At 41.3% G+C, this 20,550-nt stretch overlaps 1 protein-coding gene across 3 annotated transcripts in view; it reads left to right on the forward strand.

Moving 5' to 3' along the window:
- Nucleotides 1-20,550, forward strand: part of CDH22 (cadherin 22) — a 257,926-nt gene that overhangs the window by 135,246 nt on the left and 102,130 nt on the right. For all 3 annotated transcript variants that reach the window (XM_056550688.1, XM_056550686.1, XM_056550685.1), the window contains one exon: nt 8,569-10,659. In XM_056550688.1, the coding sequence (XP_056406663.1) occupies nt 10,474-10,659 (186 nt within the window). In that variant the 5' untranslated portion in view covers nt 8,569-10,473. The remainder of the gene's footprint in view (nt 1-8,568; nt 10,660-20,550) is intronic.

The raw sequence follows: 20,550 nt of genomic DNA on the forward strand, positions 1-20,550 counted from the left end.
CAGTCTAAATCAGTGATCTCAAACTGTGGCCCTCCAGATGTTGCAAAACTTCAACTCCGAAACTTCTAACCCAGTGGTCCCCAACCTAGTCCTCAAGGGCCATTAACAGTCCAGATCTTTATATGAGTGGTATAGAGCAGAGGTCCACAACCCAGTCCTCAAGGCCACCAAGAGTCCAAGGTTTGAATTTACCCTGTTCTTTACCAATGGAGTAACTGAAATAACCAAGAATGTTGGTGGGCCTTGAGGACTGGTTTGGGGACCCCTGCTCTAATGATGGGAGAGAAGGGTCTGCCATATTGGATTTCAGTTGTCAAAGCAATATGTTCTTGGAGAGATATGCTGCCACCAGTGCTCTATGGCAGCAGCTTACCCCACCTCTACTCAGTCACAACACAGCTTGAACGCTCATTTGCATGGAGGGATCAGCAGAAATAGCTTTTGGCCAAATGAACATTCGGTCAACAGCCATTGAAGGTGTATGGGATCCTTTATGTGAGAGAATGGCCACCTATCCACTCTGTGTCCTCCTTCTATTTATGCCTAGTGTCAACTGTCTTTTCAAAGGTAGGACCCCCGTAAGATGTGTCTTACTTATTTTGTAGATAGACTGAAGTGCAGAGAGAACCATCATTAGGTAACAATTATGCTATTTATTTATAGTTGAAAGGAATTACTGATGATTGAATCCTCAGCCAGGAGCAATCCTCACTCCTGTAGCTCATACACTCTCTGCAGAGCGTCGCCAGAGAGTCCCAGGGCTTTTATGATGTCCTTATTATTGACAGCCCTGCCGACCAATTGGGAAATGGAGGCACTGGTTCAACAGCTGCAGCACTGGCACACCCGTGAGGCTGGGATATTTAAACAGGGCAGCTACTGCAGTCAGCCGCCTGTGATTGTGGATTTATCCCTTTACCAGCATTCCTTGCCTGTGCTAATCTGTGATCTGACCAGTCCACTGCTTCTGACCTGACTTTTATTGCTGACTTTATAATGCACCGCTATTTACACAGTTACATAGTATGGTTGAAAAAAGACATACGTCCATCAAGTCCAACCAGGGAATTTAGGTTTACCCAATGCTTGTCCTGACTCTGTTTTGTTTCTGATTTAGTACTTCGCTGCCCTCTTGGTTTTGACTGTCTGGCATGTTCTTGTTTATTCTTTGTCTGCTGATTTGGGACCATATTTGCCCATGTGATTTGACCTGGACGGGATACTACCAAAAAAACAAATCCACCTTGAGGCGCAGAAGAGGCTGCACACTGTACCCAATGCCTAAAGCAGCATTTATGTCACTACCATAGTACAAAAACCAACTTACAGGTAGATGCAGAGATGGCTGGTTTGGCAAAAATTAGAAAACAGGACGATTATGCAATGAATGGAAACACTGCACTGAAGTCCAATGGAAGGTTACGCTTCATTAGGACAACACATTTCGATATAGTACCTGGTCACTTCATCATGCCCATAAAGATCTCTGATGAAGAGTTTGTTTAATGTCTTAAAATGCATCGCCATAATACAGTCTATTGTCATTGGACTTTAGTGCCGCTTCCGTCATCCCATATTTTTTTATTTTCATGGGCCACTTATGTGGCCATGTGCTAAGGGAGGTGCAGCCATGAGATATCCCTTTAAGGTACAGCCATGAGATATCCCTTTAAGGTGCAGCCATGAGATATCCCTTTAAGGTGCAGCCATGAGATATCCTTTTAAGGTGCAGCCATGAGATATCCCTTTAAGGTGCAGTCATGAGATATCCCTTTAAGAGGTAACATTTTTAACAATCACAACCACCTCCCAGTCTGCAGGAATATGAGGAAAGCATTAAATGACCGGGTACCCCTGACTACTTATTATACTGGCTCAGCCGAGCTGAACTTAATTTAAATTTTTTTTTTTAACCTTTACTTAATTATAATTTAGCAAATAAGACAGAAGAAAATAAATGAACCTGGCCCCCAAAATAATCTGCACAGCATTAATTCACGAATTAATTATATTTGCCTCCTTATTGTTCAAGTCTAACAATACAGAATTATCTTACCTGATAGCAGATAAGATTTATGGTCATGAAAAGAAAGTGAGAGGATTGGGAATAGAGAGAAGAGAGGAACTACATGCAAATAATACACAGCAGCCATCGGGGTGCGGGTGTCTGTACATGTGTCTAAGGTGTCTTTGTCCATGTATAAGGGGTGTGTGTACATCTGTGACAGTGTATGAGGGGTGTGTGTACATCTGTGACAGTGTATTAGGGGTGTGTGTACATATGTGACAGTGTATTAGAGGTGTGTGTACATCTGTGACAGTGTATGAGGGGTGTGTGTACATCTGTGACAGTGTATGAGGGGTGTGTGTACGTCTGTGACAGTGTATTAGGGGTGTGTGTACATCTGTGACAGTGTATTAGGGGTGTGTGTACATCTGTGACAGTGTATTAGAGGTGTGCGTACATCTGTGACAGTGTATGAGGGGTGTGTGTACATCTGTGACAGTGTATGAGGGGTGTGTGTACATCTATGCCACTGTATTAGGGGTGTGTGTACATCTGTGACAGTGTATGAGGGGTGTATGTACATCTGTGACAGTGTATGAGGGGTGTGTGTACATCTGTGACAGTGTATGAGGGGTGTGTGTACATCTATGCCACTGTATTAGGGGTGTGTGTACATCTGTGACAGTGTATGAGGGGTGTATGTACATCCGTGACAGTGTTTTAGAGGTGTGGATACATCTGTGACAGTGTATGAGGGGAGTGTGTACATCTGTTACAGTGTAATAGGGGTGTGTGTCCATCTGTGACAGTGTTTTAGGGGTGTGTGTCATCTGTGACAGTATATTGGGGGTGTGTGTACATCTGTGGCAGTGTATTAGGGGTGTGCGTAAATAGGTGACAGTGTATTAGACCACTGCATCTGCAACACCAAAAGGTCAAAATGACAGATTTTAGAACTTTGGGTGGCGAAAAACTGCAAAAAAAACCTACAAATAGCTAAAAAATAAATAAATTTGCAAATGTAGACCAAAAAAGGCAATAGAACACAATGATTAATTACCCCCCCCCCCCGTGTGTTTGTGTGTGCATGCATCTATGTATCAGGGGTCTGCGTGTGTGCGTCTATGCCAGTGTATTATGTATTAGAGGTTTGTGTGTGTGTATTATGTATTAGAGGTTTGTGTGTGTGTATTATGTATTAGAGGTTTGTGTGTGTATTATGTATTAGAGGTTTGTGTGTGTGTATTAAGTATTAGAGGTTTGTGTGTGTATTATGTATTAGAGGTTTGTGTATGTGTATTATGTATTAGAGGTTTGTGTGTGTGTATTATGTATTAGAGGTTTGTGTATGTGTTATGTATTAGAGTTTTTTTTTGTGTGTGTGTGTATTATGAATTAGAGGTTTGTGTGTGTGTGTGTGTGTATTATGTATTAGAGGTTTGTGCGTGTGTATTATGTATTAGAGGTTTGTGTGTGTATTATGTATTAGAGGTTTGTGTGTGTATTATGTATTAGAGGTTTGTGTGTGTATTATATATTAGAGGTTTGTGTGTGTATTATGTATTAGAGTTTCGTGTGTGTATTATGTATTAGAGGTTTGTGTGTGTATTATGTATTAGAGGTTTGTGTGTGTGTATTATGTATTAGAGGTTTGTGTGTGTGTGTATTATGTATTAGAGGTTTGTGTGTGTGTATTATGTATTAGAGGTTTGTGTGTGTATTATGTATTAGAGGTTTGTGTGTGTATTATATATTAGAGGTTTGTGTGTGTATTATGTATTAGAGGTTTGTGTGTGTGTATTATGTATTAGAGGTTTGTGTGTGTATTATGTATTAGAGGTTTGTGTGTGTATTATGTATTAGAGGTTTGTGTGTGTGTATTATGTATTAGAGGTTTGTGTGTGTATTATGTATTAGAGGTTTGTGTGTGTATTATGTATTAGAGGTTTGTGTGTGTGTATTATGTATTAGAGGTTTGTGTGTGTGTGTATTATGTATTAGAGGTTTGTGTGTGTGTGTGTATTATGTATTAGAGGTTTGTGTGTGTGTGTATTATGTATTAGAGGTTTGTGTGTGTGTATTATGTATTAGAGGTTTGTGTGTGTGTGTATTATGTACTAGAGGTTTGTGTGTGTGTATTATGTATTAGAGGTTTGTGTGTGTGTATTATGTATTAGAGGTTTGTGTGTGTGTGTATTATGTATTAGAGGTTTGTGTGTGTGTATTATGTATTAGAGGTTTGTGTGTGTGTATTGTGTATTAGAGGTTTGTGTGTGTATTATGTATTAGAGGTTTGTGTGTGTGTATTATGTATTAGAGGTTTGTGTGTGTATTATGTATTAGAGGTTTGTGTGTGTATTATTTATTAGAGGTTTGTGTATGTGTATTATGTATTAGAGGTTTGTGTGTGTATTATGTATTAGAGGTTTGTGTGTGTGTTATGTATTAGAGGTTTGTGTGTGTGTATTATGTATTAGAGGTTTGTGTGTGTGTGTATTATGTATTAGAGGTTTGTGTGTGTGTATTATGTATTAGAGGTTTGTGTGTGTGTATTATGTATTATAGGTTTGTGTGTGTGTATTATGTATTAGAGGTTTGTGTGTGTATTATGTATTAGAGGTTTGTGTGTGTATTATGTATTAGAGGTTTGTGTGTGTGTATTATGTATTAGAGGTTTGTGTGTGTGTATTATGTATTAGAGGTTTGTGTGTGTGTATTATGTATTAGAGGTTTGTGTGTGTGTATTATGTATTAGAGGTTTGTGTGTGTATTATGTATCAGAGGTTTGTGTGTGTGTATTATGTATTAAAGGTTTGTGTGTGTGTATTATGTATTAGAGGTTTGTGTGTGTGTATTATGTATTAGATGTTTGTGTGTGTGTATTATGTAATAGAGGTTTGTGTGTGTGTGTATTATGTATTAGAGGTTTGTGTGTGTATTATGTATTAGAGGTTTGTGTGTGTGTATTACGTATTAGAGGTTTATGTGTGTATTATGTATTAGAGGTTTGTGTGTGTATTATGTATTAGAGGTTTGTGTGTGTGTATTATGTATTAGAGGTTTGTGTGTGTGTGTATTATGTATTAGAGGTTTGTGTGTGTGTATTATGTATTAGAGGTTTGTGTGTGTGTATTATGTATTAGAGGTTTGTGTGTGTATTATGTATTAGAGGTTTGTGTGTGTATTATGTATTAGAGGTTTGTGTGTGTGTATTATGTGTTAGAGGTTTGTGTGTGTGTATTATGTATTAGAGGTTTGTGTGTGTGTATTATGTATTAGAGGTTTGTGTGTGTGTATTATGTATTAGAGGTTTGTGTGTGTATTATGTATTAGAGGTTTGTGTGTGTATTATGTATTAGAGGTTTGTGTGTGTATAATGTATTAGAGGTTTGTGTGTGTGTATTATGTATTAGAGGTTTGTGTGTGTATTATGTATTAGAGGTTTGTGTGTGTGTATTATGTATTAGAGGTTTGTGTGTGTATTATGTATTAGAGGTTTGTGTGTGTGTGTATTATGTATTTGAGGTTTGTGTGTGTGTATTATGTATTAGATGTTTGTGTGTGTGTATTATGTATTAGAGGTTTGTGTGTGTATTATGTATTAGAGGTTTGTGTGTGTGTATTATGTATTAGAGGTTTGTGTGTGTGTTATGTTTTAGAGGTTTGTGTGTATTATGTATTAGAGGTTTGTGTGTGTGTATTATGTATTAGAGGTTTGTGTGTGTATTATGTATTAGAGGTTTGTGTGTGTATTATGTATTAGAGGTTTGTGTGTGTATTATGTATTAGAGGTTTGTGTGTGTATTATGTATTAGAGGTTTGTGTGTGTGTGTATTATGTATTAGAGGTTTGTGTGTGTGTATTATGTATTAGAGGTTTGTGTGTGTATTATGTATTAGAGGTTTGTGTGTGTATTATGTATTAGAGGTTTGTGTGTGTATTATGTATTAGAGGTTTGTGTGTGTGTGTATTATGTATTAGAGGTTTGTGTGTGTGTATTATGTATTAGAGGTTTGTGTGTGTGTATTATGTATTAGAGGTTTGTGTGTGTGTATTATGTATTAGAGGTTTGTGTGTGTATTATGTATTAGAGGTTTGTGTGTGGCTTTGCGCTTCCATCCTCATGAATTGCATTTACATCGGTTCAATAGTGACTTAGTCAATCTTTCTTTTCTCCTCCCTTGGCGGTGTCTCCCCACGTCATCGCCATTTGTGGAATGAAATAAATATTGATACGGTCGGGATGTATTCAATTTGTCCTGATCAGTGACTTGCAGTCGTTCTGACAGGAGTCTGTGTGAAACAGGGACTGGGATGTCATTTTTATTGTCAACATGATGTACCGTAGAGCTCAGCCAAACGCTTCAACTAGGAGAAGGATAGTCCGGAAGGCACATAGAGGAACACCGCACCCGTCCATGTCCTGGAGAGATGCCAGTCCGGATGGTCAGGGCACATAAAGATTTATTCGAATTACATTAAGATATCAATCCAAGGCTTCACGGGGGAGATAGGACACGACAGAACAGCAGGTGCCGGTACTCAAGATGCTACAGCTAGATAGATAATGAGAGAAAACTCCTTGAAGACGTAACCTTGGCCAGAAGTTCCACTTCCTACATCCTTAAACTGCTGCGTCATTATTCTGTTCTATCCACGCACAGAAGGCGGCCGATCCTGGGGATTAAAGGGGTACTCCACTGGAAAACTTTTTTTTTTTTTTAAATCAACTGGTGCCAAAAAGTTAAACAGATTTGTAAATTACTTCTATAAAAAAAAATCTTAATCCTTCCAGTACTTTTCAGTTGCTGTTATGATCCACAAGATGTTTTTTTCTTTCTGTCTGACCACAGCGCTCTCTGCTGACACCTCTGTCCATTTTAGGAACTGTCCGGAGCAGGATAGGTTTTCTATTGGGATTTGCTCCTACTCTGGACAGTTCCTAAAATGGACAGAGGTGTTAGCAGAGAGCACTGTGGTCAGGCAGAAAGGAAATTCAAAAAGAAAAGAACTTCCTGTGGATCATAACAGCAGCTGATAAGTACTGGAAGGATTAAGTTTTTTTAATAGAAGTAATTTACAATTCTGTTTAACTTTCTGGCACCAGTTGATTGAAGAATTTTTTTTTTCCAGTGGAGTACACCTTTAAAGGGGTATTCCAGCCAAAGAATAGGGGATAAGATGTCTGATCGCGGGGGTCCCACCGCTGGTAACAGGCAGCATCCAGCATTCTCTGCCGGGCTGCTGCTCCAGTCTCGGAAACCTCTGTGTTTTCGGGACTGGAGACATGTTGCCACACCCCCTCCATTCATTTCAGAAACCTTTTAATAAAAAAAAATAAAAATAAACAAATAAATAAAAATAAAGCCTGCTAGTGGTGTAAAATAAGGAAATAGACAATACTCACCGAGTCCAGTCGGTTGCCGCTGTTTACGATGACGTGTTCTCCCTGACCTGCCCATGACAATCCAAACACACCGCGGTCAACAAAGTTATACAGACTTGTAAATGACTTCTATATAAAAAAAATTGAATCCTTCCAGTACTTATTAGTAGAGGAAGTTGTGTAGTTCTTTTCAGTCTGACCACAGCGCTCTCTGCTGCTACCTCTGTGTCAGGAACTGTCCAGAGCAGTGGGGATTTGCTCCTGCTCTAGACAGTTCCTGACCCGGACAGAGGTGTCAGCAAAGAGCACTGTGGTCAGACTGGAAAGAACTACAGAACGTCCTGTGGAGCAAACAGCAGCTGCTAGGTACTGGAAGGATTAAGATGTTTATATTGAAGGAATTTGCAAATCTGTATAACTTTCTGGCACCAGCTGATTTGAAAACATTTTATTTTTTTCACCGGAGTACCCCTTTAAATAAGGGATTCTCTTTATCTAGCTTTAGCAACTACTATGGTAGCGCTTCTGACCAGGTAAAGGAAGAAATTAAGAAAGCAGAGGAGACATTCGTTTTCCGGAGAGTTCCTAAAATCGGGCACCGGTAACCTAACGTTTCGGCATATCCTAGGCATTTTACATCTACTGTGCATATTTTAGCACTATAATGGGTATAATAGAAAAAATTAACCTTATAATGGAAGGTTCACTCAACCACTCATCACCATCATTGGACGGGCTATGAAGGTCTTGTTTGTGGCCCTTATAGATTAAAGCAGTGGCCTCCAAACTGTGGACCTCCAGCTGTTGCAAAACTACAACTTCCAGCATGCCCGGACAGCCGACGGCTGTCCGGGCATGCTGGAAGTTGTAGTTTTGCAACAGCTGTAGGTCCACAGCCTTTATGGCACATAACCACCTTGTTAAAATGTGAGCATCTCTTCTTACTTGTCGGGAAAAAATTAATGTGCAAAACAAATTAAGAAAATATTATTTCACATCTTAATAAAATTATTTATTAAAAGTAACAGGAGATACAAGGATTTTTATGTTTATTTCATGAACAGTCGTATGATTTTAATTATAAGCGATGCGGAGTAGTTCTTTATGGATGTACGTTGACCCGAAATTATTCATATCCTAGACAACAGATATTTGTGTTTGTTTCTCCCATCAGGTCTCGGAACACTCATCTGCTGCCGGAGTATTTCGATGCAATTTGAGCACCAAGGACAGGTGTCTTACCCCCCTACATTCCCTGCCATCTTCTCATGGACCAAGATTGATGTGTCGAAGTCTCAAACATGCATCATGTGGCACAGTCCTGCTCTACTCACTAAAGGGAAGCAATCTGGATGATTCGATGTAAAGCCTCGGCAGAAACCGACACCGGCGAAGCTTGACAAGTCATACCGCTGTTCATTGTACTGAGAGTTTAAAAGGTGACCTGGAGAAAGTCAGCTTATTCAAGGTGCCCAGGCACTGGATATTCCTATCTTCCAATTACTTTCTTAAGAATTTCGGCACGAGCCAAGATACCAACACAAGATCCCAAGCCAAGATCGAAACCAAGATCTCAAGCCAAGATCCAAGCCAAGACTTCCAGCCAAGATACCAAGCCAAGATCCAAGCGAAGGTTCCAAGTCAACATCTCAAGCTAAAAACAAAGCCAAGATCCAACCAAGAGCCGAAGACAAGATCCCAGCCAAGATTCCTGGTCAAGATCCCAAGCTAAGATCTAAACCAAGATCCCAAGTCAAGAACCCAAGCTAAGATCCAAGCCAAGATCCCAAGTCAAGAACCCAAGCTTAGATCCAAGCTAATATCCCAAGTCAAGAACCCAAGCTTAGATCCAAGCCAAGATCCCAAGTCAAGAACCCAAGCTTAAATCCAAGCCAATATCCCAGCCAAGATCCCAGCCAAGATTCCTAGTCAAGATCCCTAGCTAAGATCCAAGCCAAGATCCCAGCTAAGATTCCAAGTCAAGATCCCAGCTAAGATTCCAAGTCAAGATCCTAAGCCAAGTTCCAAAGCCACGATCCAAGCCAAGATCCCAGCTAAGATTCCAAGTCAAGATCTCAAGCCAAGTTCCAAAACCAAGATCCCAGTATCGTACCTTCACCTCAATGCCCATTACAGCTACAGTTATGGCTTCCTTGTAAAAACCTATAAAATTTGCAGCATTACCACCTTCCATCACATTATTAGGTTATTTACCAATCATAGTAGGTAATAGGAATTACGATCCCTAAAATAATCCTACCTAGATTTTCACATGACCACTGTATTTATAGTAGCCTTGTCCAGTGCGCTGCAGTTCCCCATACTAAACCGCTATATATCATGGTCAACGCTAACAGAATCCAGTAGGTTTGTTTTGCGAGGCCGTATACCGCGCACCAGCTGTGCATATCATATTAATGCAATCTGGATTTCCTGAGATATCTTAATTACCTCAAAGTATTGTACATCCCAGCTGAGCGTCTTTCAGTCCCGCACAGCGTCCTCCAGCTTTGTATTGTATAGAGGAACGTTATTTTAAAGAACAGCTGGGCTTGGCGGTACAAAAAAAATAAATAAGGAACTCGAGTCCATTACACTATAGCGGTAGACAGCTCGGAGTGCGAGTTCATTATGGTAACCTGCGTAAGTTCATTATCGCCGGTTTATCGTGGCGGAGATCACACGTGCCTACTGCGCGCAAATGCTCAATGAATGCAGCTCTGCTGTGCCGCAAGGAAATAAAGCTATAGACAAAAGTACCCGAAGACAGCATGCTACTTTGTGCCGGAAATACGGCGCGTTTGCCCCTTCGTGTAAGCCTCGTCCATTCTACGCAGAACCCTAGAACAATTGCCGTATTATTATAAACCATTGCATACTGAAAGAAGACTTGATCAAAGACGTTCCATACTAACTTGACATACTGACTTGTTGTGGTTTCGCGTACATGGACGATGTCTTGAGAGAACGTTCTACAAACCCAACGGGAGAACAACGTCCTCACATAGCACCATGACACCTGGTATACCTATCCCCCCTGCGTGATGTGAGGGCCCCCAAGGAATCCTGTGGACTTGGGATGGCTGCACAAGGCTTTGCCTGGACTGTGGTGCTGATTTTCTGCAGCCCGAAGCTCTTGGGAATGGTTTCCATGGAGACTGGATTGTCGTTGGAGGTGTCAGGACGGGTGAAGCGTGGCTGGGTGTGGAATCAGTTCTTTGTGGTGGAGGAATATACGGGGACGGAACCACTTTATGTGGGGAAGGTAAGGAAACGCGCGACAAAGACACAAGGGATGGGGGGGGGCTTGTTGTAGAGGGTAAACAGTGGGGGAACGTACGGAGGACATTTATCAAAACCTGTCCTGAGGAAAAGTTGCCCAGTTGCCCATAGCAACCAATCAGCTTGCTACTTTCACTTTTAACAAAATGAAAGCAGCCATCTGACTGGTTGCTAGGGGCAACTTGGCAACTTTTGCTTTGCACAGGTTTTGATAAATCTCCCTCAATGTCCTGAGGAAAAGTTGCCCAGTTGCCCATAGCAACCAATCAGCTCTCTACTTTCACTTTTAACAAAATGAAAGCAGCCATCTGACTGGTTGCTAAGGGCAACTGGGCAACTTTTCCTTTGCACAGGTTTTGATAAATCTCCCCCAATGTCCTGAGGAAAAGTTGCCCAGTTGCCCATAGCAACCAATCAGCTCGCTACTTTCACTTTTAGCAAAATGAAAGCAGCCATCTGACTGGTTGCTAGGGGCAACTGGGCAACTTTTCCTTTGCACAGGTTTTCATAAATCTCCCCCGAAGTGTCTGAAGGTCCTCTCAAGGCAAAAATCAAAGCCTAAGGGGGGGGCAGTAAGCGGAGACAAAAGGGGGGGGGGGGGGAACGGAGCGAATCAAAGACGGAGAGATCATCCTCGCCAGATGAGGTCGGAGCGTAAACCTGAGACTTGTTCTCCCTCGGGGGGTAATCCCGCTGCTAGGAGTAATAGAGGTCTAGTCATGAAAAAATATATTCCATTTCAATTTCATGAATATTTTTTGTTGCTCTTCATCAAAGTCTGAAAATTTGCATCGCGAACGAGTGTGCCCCTTAAATCCTCTCCCCCATTGAAGTCGCATTTTCGTATACTAATTCAATTTAGACGTGTTTGTCTGCCCGAAAGTCTTAGATAGCAGGTAATGTGTGATAGTTGAGGTTCCCGGGGGCAAACAATTTCTGCGGGATGCTAATTTCCCTGTTTTCAAGTTCTCTAGGGTCAAAGTAGACCTCCAGCTGTTGCAAAACTACAACTCCTAGCATGCCCGGACAGCCGTTGGCTGTCCGGGCATGCTGGGAGTTGTAGTTTTGCAACATCTGAAGACCATAGTTTGAAGACCACTGTTCAGAGCATTAGAGTTGTAGTTTTGCAACTGGAGGTCCACAGTTTGAAGACCACTTTTATAGACCATTAGAGTTGTTGTTTTGCAACATCTGGAGGTGCACAGTTTGGAGACCACTGTTACAGAGCATTAGAGTGGTAGTTTTGCAACATCTGGAGGTCCAGAGTTTGGAGACCACTGTTTAAAGCAATAGCGTTGTAGTTTTCAACATCTGGAGGTCCAGAGTTTGGAGACCACTTTTATAGAACATTAGAGTTTTTGTTTTGCAACATCTGGAGGTCCAGAGTTTGCAGACCACTTTTATAGAGCATTAGAGCTGTAGTTTTGCAACATCTGGAGGTTCACAGTTTGGAAACCACTGTTCAGAGCATTAGAGATGTATTTTTGTAACATCTGGAAGTCCACAGTTTAAAGACCACTGTTATCTATAACATTAGAGTTGTATTCTTGCAACACCTGGAGGTCAAAATTTGCAATAGCGTTGTAGTTTTCAACATCTGGAGGTCCAGAGTTTGGAGACCACTGTTATAGAGCATTATTGTTGTAGTTTTGCAACATCTGGAGGTCCACAGTTTGGAGATCACTGTTATAAAGTATTTGAGATGTAGTTTAGCAACATCTGGAGGTCCACAGTTTGAAGACCACTGTTACAGAGCATTAGCGTTGTAGTCTTGCAACATCTGGAGGTCCGCAGTTTGGAGACCACTGTTACACAGCACTAGCGTTGTAGTCTTGCAACATCTGGAGGTCCACAGTTTGGAGACCACTGTTTAAAGCATGAGAGTTGTAGTTTTGGAACATCTGGAGGTCCACAGTTTGGAGCCACTGTTACAGAGCATTAGAGTTGTAGTTTTATAACATCTGGAGGTCCACAGTTTGGAGACCACTGTTACAGAGCATTAGAGTTGTAGTTTTATAACATCTGGAGGTCCACAGTTTGGAGACCCCTGTTATAGGGCATTAGAGTTGTAGTTCTTGCAACATCTGGAGGTCCACAGTTTGGAGACCACTGTTATAGAGCATTAGGGTTGTAGTTTTGCAACATCTGGAGGTCCACAGTTTGGAGACCACTGTTATAGAGCATTAGAGTTGTAGTTTAGCAACATCTGGAGGTCCACAGTTTGGAGACCACTGTAATAGAGCATTAGAGTTGTAGTTTTATAACATCTGGAGGTCCACAGTTTGGAGACCACTGTTATAGGGCATTAGAGTTGTAGTTTTGCACCATCTGGAGGTGCACAGTTTGGCGACCACTGTTATAGAGCATTATAGTGTTAGTTTTGCAACATCTGGAGGTCCTCAGTCTGGAGACCACTGTTATAGAGCATTAGAGTTGTATTCTTGCAACATCTGGAGGTCCGCAGTTTAGAGTCCACTGCTCAAAACATTAAAGTTGTATCTTTATAACATCTGGAGGTCCACAGTTTAGAGACCACCACTATAGATCAACTGGTAACAAAGTGGTAAATCCTGAAATAAGATTTGCATATTCTAGATATGATGTATGTGAGAATTTCTTATATTTATTAAATATGCATCCTAATCCAACTTGGGATACTATTGACTTATTGCCGCAGCTAGAGGAATGGGCAGACCCCACTGGAAGATTTGGGGGCCCTGGACTGGAGATTGTGGGGGGTCCTAGAGGTTTACCCCCTCCAACAATGAGACACTAATTACCCCTTTATTGTCATAAAATGTTGTGGTTTCTGAGCATCAATGAATGAGATACAAGGAACTGTGAAAAGTTTCTATATATATAAATATATATACACACATATATATATATATATATATATATATATATATATATATATATAAAATTGCAAAACTCATTGCTCTGTGATTTCCCCAAAATGGGTACTCCGCCCCTAGACATCTTATTCCCTATCCAAAGGTGCAGCGACGGAGGCTCGTGATGCCACGGCCAAGCCCCCTCAATGCAAGTCTATGGGAGGGGGCGTGGCATTGAGGGTGTGTGGCCGTGACATCACGAGCCTCCGCCCCGCATCGCCAGTCATCCACTATGGAGCGAAGTTAGCTCCGTGCACCGGACGTCTGGAGTATCGCAGCCGAGATCGCGGTGGTCCCCAGCTGCGGGACCCCCGCAATCAGACATGTTACCCCCTATTCTTTGGAAAGGGGATAAGATGTCTAGGGGCAGAGTACCCCTTTAAAGTTGTTTCATATTATGTTGTGCTTCAATTATTTAAAATAATTCCACTGTGCACTACATTAAGGGTCAGTAGACAAAGACATCATGACTTCACTTTTTGTAGAACCCATGATGGAGATGAGGGATCCATTGTGGGTCATTTGATGGATTTGTTCTCTCTTTCCATCCCTAATGACATAATAAAGGGTCTGTGATGTGTCCGTTCCCAACCTGTCCGTCTGCTAACAACCAGTGTCCTAGTCACACTAACCAGTTGGTCAAAGCTTTAGGCAGAGGCGTAACTTGTAGCTTCGGGGTCCCGATGCAAAATCTGCAACAGGGCCCCATATGTCAATTATTGTACTGCTCTCTTATGGGGCAGATGTGCTTTGGGGCCCCCTTAGGCACCAGGGCCCCGGTGCGACAGCTACCTCTGATATATATATAGCTACACCCCTGACTCTAGGCACCCAGACCCTTTAGGCCAGGCGTAGGCAACCTTCGGCACTGTAGATGTTTTGGACTACGTCTCCCATGATGCACTTTCAGCCAAAATGATGCCAAAGGATCATGGAAGGTGTAGTCCAAAACATCTGCCATGCTGAAGGTTGCCTATGCCTGATTTAGACCATCGGCCCCCTCCCTCAGAGAAGAGAAGAAATGGAAGTTTTCTTCAATATAGGTCAAGAAACCGGAGATTCATCTAATTTCTAGGAACTCTATGCAAAAAACATATTTTGTACCATTATCTGAAGTAGACTACTGCCATTGAGGCTTAGATGGCCATTAGTAACCATCTGAGCCGATTTTCTTCTCAGGCCTACTAAGTAATCCTTGTAAAACCGTGTACATAATGATGACTCTACGCAAGGAACCACAGGGTCATCTGCTAAGTGCTGCACCGTTGTCTAATGCCGGTAGAGTCTTATCTTCTAAGCTCTTGAGCGCAAAGGAACAACGTCATGTCAAGGCTCTCACCTTCTCCATATTCCTTTCGGACCGGCTAACCTTTTGCTTAATAGAAAATTATTTCTGGTTCACTGGGCATAGTCAACAATATTTATTCATTAAACTACACAAGGGAAAGAGAGCATAAGGGGACAATGTCATGTGTTGTATTGAAACATTCATTTCCAGGCATAAAGAGCATCTTCTTAGGAAACTCGAAAAAAAGCAGACCACTGACAATGGACCTAATTTACTAAGGCTTTTCTGAGTAGATTTTGTAGGGTTTTATGCGCCAGAATTTCCAACAAAAAATCCCCAAAACCTAATAACACTCCACTTTACTCTGAAAACCCTACAAAGGGGCCTGACCATAAGACAAAAGGGGCGTGTCTCCAAAAAAGCCTACATTTTCTAAAGAAACCTACAAATTTACTAATGTTTCCACATAAAATGTGGTGAATTTGAGCTCTAGAACACATGACAGCTCAGAGCAGGTGTAAAAAGAGCAAAGCGTAGGGAAAATCACCAAATACAAGATACAATAGTAAATACCAAGGAAAAATACCTGTCGGACAGAAAAACCAACAAAGAAAACTACACTCCACTCTTAGTAAATGGGACCCAATGTCTTTTTGATATGGCGGAGTTCTCTTTAGAGATCTCAGCATCACGCAACCGAAGAGAGTTTGCAAAACTAGTGGAGGAGAAAAGTGAAGGAGTAAAGTGGAGGAGTAAAATGGAGGAGAAAAATGAAGGAGTTAAGTTAAGGAGTAAAGGGGAGGAGTAAAGTGGAGGAGAAAAGTGGAGGAGTAAAGTGGAAGAGTAAAGTGAAGATGTGACGGATCCTAGAGTCACCCTACCTACTTGGATGGACTTTAGGACATCACTATTTGTACCCCTCAGTTGATGTTGTCCAGTGACATAAAGTTCAGAGTTAAAATACTTTTATTTATTGTTTTCATACACTTTCTGCACACGGTCCACTTTCTGTGCACAATACACCTTTTTGCACATGGTCTACCTTTTGCACACTATCGACCTTTTGCACATGGTCCACCTCCTTTACACAATACACCTTTTGCACACGGTCCACTTGTTGCACACTGTTCACCTTTTGTACAATGCACTAATTCTACACATGCTTCTCCTTTTTGCACACAGTCCAACTTCTGCACACCTCCACCTTTTGCACTCAAGGCACTGTATAGGGAGAGCTATTTTTATTGGATTATCTCCCAGACTCGCTGTCACCTCTATTGTCTTTACTGACCCTTCCTCCTGTGATGGGTCAGTAAAAGTTGAGGAGTAAAGTGGAGGAGAAAAGTGAAGGAGTTAAGTGAAGAAGTAAAGTGAAGGAGAAAAGTGGAGGAGTAAAGTGGAGGAGAAAAGTGGAAGAGTAAAGTGGAGGAGTAAAGTGGAGGAGAAAAGTGAAGGAGTTAAGTGAAGGAGAAAAGTGGAGGAGTAAAGTACAGGAGAAAAGTGGAGGAGAAAAATGGAGGAGAAAAGTGGAGGAGAAAAGTGGAGGAGAAAAGTGGAGGAATAAAGTAAAGGAGAAAAGTGGAGAAGAAAAATGGAGGACAAAAATGGAGAAGAGTGAAGAGTGTAGAAAAAAAGTGGAGGAGAAAAATGAAGGAGAAAAGTGAAAGAAAATTGGAGGAGAAAAGTGGAGGAGAAGAGTGGAGGAGATGTTCACTATAACCAATCCAAATCACTGACAAATAAGAGTTAACCCAACTAGTTGCTATGGACTGCCCTACTATTCCTTTTCACTAATTTAACAAATAATGTCCTCAACGTTCAAGACTGAGAACCACCACATTAAGGGTTTGTAGGTATTTATGTAACACATGGACCCCTTCCTGGACCACAGCATACATTTACATCATGGGTCAGGTGAGGGTGTATGGCGTGGGCTTGGGAGTTGGGTCTGCGCCATACCCAGCAGGTGCCCACTGCTATCTGCAGCTGACATCTAGAATGACGTTGACGTCCACATCATTTAACAATCATTAGTGGCACTTGAACAGTTTGGGCTTCGCATCCCTGGTGTCTAGTGCCCCTATCGCCCCCCCCCCCCCCCCACCATATAATCCAAGTGATGCAGCCTGAGGCCTTACCTGTGGCTCGCAATTAATACAGCCTTAGGCAGACAGTAGCAATAAAGCGTGGAGTTAGGGCATCCAAGTAATGCAATAGCAATACATTGATCTATATAGGCAATGGATTGCTTATAATAGATCCCTGGGGGAAGGGGGCTATAAAAGCGTTAAATAAAAAATTGTATAACCCCCCCCAATAAAAATTCAAATCAGCCCCTTTCTTCAAATAAAAAAAATGTACAAAAATAAATAAATAATAATAAAAATAAACAAACAAATAAATAAAACACAAACAAAAAAATTACCTTTTTGGTTAAGCCACGTCCTGAACTGTCAAAATAAAACACAAAATTTGCTGATTGTTGGTCACATCACATTCCAGAAAAATGTAATAAAAGATGATCAAAAAGTCAGAACTACAAAACTGAAACCGTTAAAAACTACAACTCATGGCGCAAAAATGAGCCCTCATACAGCTCCGAAGGGGGAAAAATAAAAAAGAGTTATAGAGGTCAGAACATGGAGATGAATAGATTTGTTTTTTTTACTTAAATTTTTTTTTTTTAAATAATTTTATGTTTATAATAAAAGTAAACAAAATGATCCAAGTTTGGTATCACTGCAATCGCACTGACCCGTATAAACCATAGGAAGAAACTATTGTCCCACAAATTTGGGCAATTCCAATATTTATTTATTTATTTGCCCTACAAACCATTTTATTCTGGCTTTGTAATACATTATAGGGTAAAATAAAGGAAGACCATGAAAAATACAACTGGTTCCACAAGAGGAAAAAAAAAACCCTAATATAAGCCTTGTGAAAAGTTCTTAGAAGGTGAGAAGGAAGACAACAGAAGTCAAAAATCTAAATTTCAGGGTCGGGAACGTTATTTTGAACCTTTTGAAAACTACAACTCTAAAATTCTTAGCAGTGGTCTCTAAACTGTGGACCTCCAGATGTTACAAAACTACAACTCTAGTGCTCTATAACAGTGGTCTCCAAACTGTGGACCTCCAGATGTTACAAAACTACAACTCTAGTGCTCTATAACAGTGGTCTCCAAACTGTGGACCTCCAGATGATGCAAGACTGCAACTCTAATGCTCTGTAACAGTGGTCTCCAAACTGTGGACCTCCAGATGTTACAAAACTACAACTCTAATGCTCTATAACAGTGGTCTCCAAACTGTGGACCTCCAGATGTTACAAAACTACAACTCTAATGCTCTGTAACAGTGGTCTCAAAACTGTGCAACTCCAGATGATGCAAGACTACAACTCTAATGCCCAGATGTTACAAAACTACAACTCTAATGCTCTATAACAGTGGTCTCCAAACTGTGCACCTCCAGATGTTGCAAAACTACAACTCTAATGCTCTACAACAGTGGTCTCCAAACTGTGGACCTCCAGATGTTACAAAACTACATCTCTAATGCTCTACAACAGTGGTCTCCAAACTGTGGACCTCCAGATGATGCAAGACTACAACTCTAATGCCCTATAACAGTTGTCTCCAAATTGTGGACCTCCAGATGTTGCAAAACAACAATTCTAATGCTCTATAACAGTGGTCTCCAAACTGTGGACCTCCAGATGATGCAAGACTGCAACTCTAATGCTCTGTAACAGTGGTCTCCAAACTGTGGACCTCCAGATGATGCAAGACTGCAACTCTAATGCTCTGTAACAGTGGTCTCCAAACTGTGGACCTCCAGATGTTACAAAACTACAACTCTAATGCTCTGTAACAGTGGTCTCCAAACTGTGGACCTCCATATGTTACAAAACTACAACTCTAATGCTCTGTAACAGTGGTCTCCAAACTGTGGACCTCCATATGTTACGAGACTACAACTCTAATACTCTTAACAGTGGTCGCAAAATTTTGGACCTCCAGATGTTGCAAAACAACAATTCTAATGCTCTATGAAAGTGGTCTCAAAACTGCGGACCTCCAGATGTTACAAAACTACAACTCTAATGCTCTATAACAGTGGTCTCAAAACTGTGCAACTCCAGATGATGCAAGACTACAACTCTAATGCCCAGATGTTACAAAACTACAACTCTAATGCTCTATAACAGTGGTCTCCAAACTGTGCACCTCCAGATGTTGCAAAACTACAACTCTAATGCTCTACAACAGTGGTCTCCAAACTGTGGACCTCCAGATGTTACAAAACTACATCTCTAATGCTCTACAACAGTGGTCTCCAAACTGTGGACCTCCAGATGATGCAAGACTACAACTCTAATGCCCTATAACAGTTGTCTCCAAATTGTGGACCTCCAGATGTTGCAAAACAACAATTCTAATGCTCTATGACAGTGGTCTCCAAACTGTGGACCTCCAGATGTTACAAAACTACAACTCTAATGCTCTATAAGAGTGGTCTCTAAACTGTGGACCTCCTGATGTTAAAAAACTACAACTCTAATGCTCTATAACAGTGGTTTCCAAACTGTGGACCTCCAGATGTTGCAAAACAACCATTCTAATGATCTATAACATTGGTCTCCAAATTGTGGGCCTCCAGATGTTACATAACTACAACTATAATGCTCTTTAACAGTGGTCTCCAAACTGTGGACCTCCAGATGTTACAAAACTATAACTCTATTGCTCTATAACAGTGGTCTCCAAACTGTGGACCTCCAGATGTTGCAAAACTACAACTCTAATGTTCTATAACAGTGGTCTCCAAACTGTGGACCTCCAGATGTTGCAAAACTACAACTCTAATGCTCTATAACAGTGGTCTCCAAACTGTGGACCTCCAGATGTTGCAAGACTACAACTCTAATGATCTATAACAGTGGTCTCCAAACTGTGGACCTCCAGATGTTGCAAAACTACAACTCTAATTCTCTGAACAGTGGTCTAAAAACTATGGACATCCAGATGTTACAAAACTACAATTCTAATGCCCTGAACAGTGGTCTCCAAACTGTGGCCCTCCAGATGTTACAAAACTACAACACCCAACATGCCCGGACAGCCAACGGCTGTCCGGTCATGTTGGGAGTTGTAGTTTTGTTACATCTAGATGTTAATAGTTTGTAGACCTAGTCTCTAGGTCCCTTTACATGACTAGTTCCCATACATTTTGCAGGTGACGTCGTATAATACCCTCTTGCACGATAAACCTTAAAGATCATTACCCGGCATATCGGGAAACTGTGTTTTATATGAGACGGTTTCTAAATTGCCCTATAGCATTGTACATGTGGCTTCTTCCAAGTGGGTAACAAGGGCCTACAGCGTTCTGGCCGGGAAGCTGAATTGCTGGACCTTGACCAAGGCAGATCGAGTGACAGCGCCAACCTCCGCCAGACAAAGTCATTAATAAATAACGCGCAGGCTGGATGCACTGATCAATCTTTACCTGCTGTCAGAATTCTATGTTTCTACAGAATATCATAGCGCTCTGTAAATTGTATCGCGGCCGCTATTATAGACACGAGGAACCGCGCTCCATAATTCCCCCGGACGTGTTGTGTGGAAGCAGCACATGTCTACGTAACAAATTAGACAATTAACGCGCAATATCGAGTCTGCGTTATT

The sequence above is a fragment of the Hyla sarda genome, chromosome 13 (assembly GCF_029499605.1).
Source record: "Hyla sarda isolate aHylSar1 chromosome 13, aHylSar1.hap1, whole genome shotgun sequence".
Taxonomy (NCBI): domain Eukaryota; kingdom Metazoa; phylum Chordata; class Amphibia; order Anura; family Hylidae; genus Hyla; species Hyla sarda.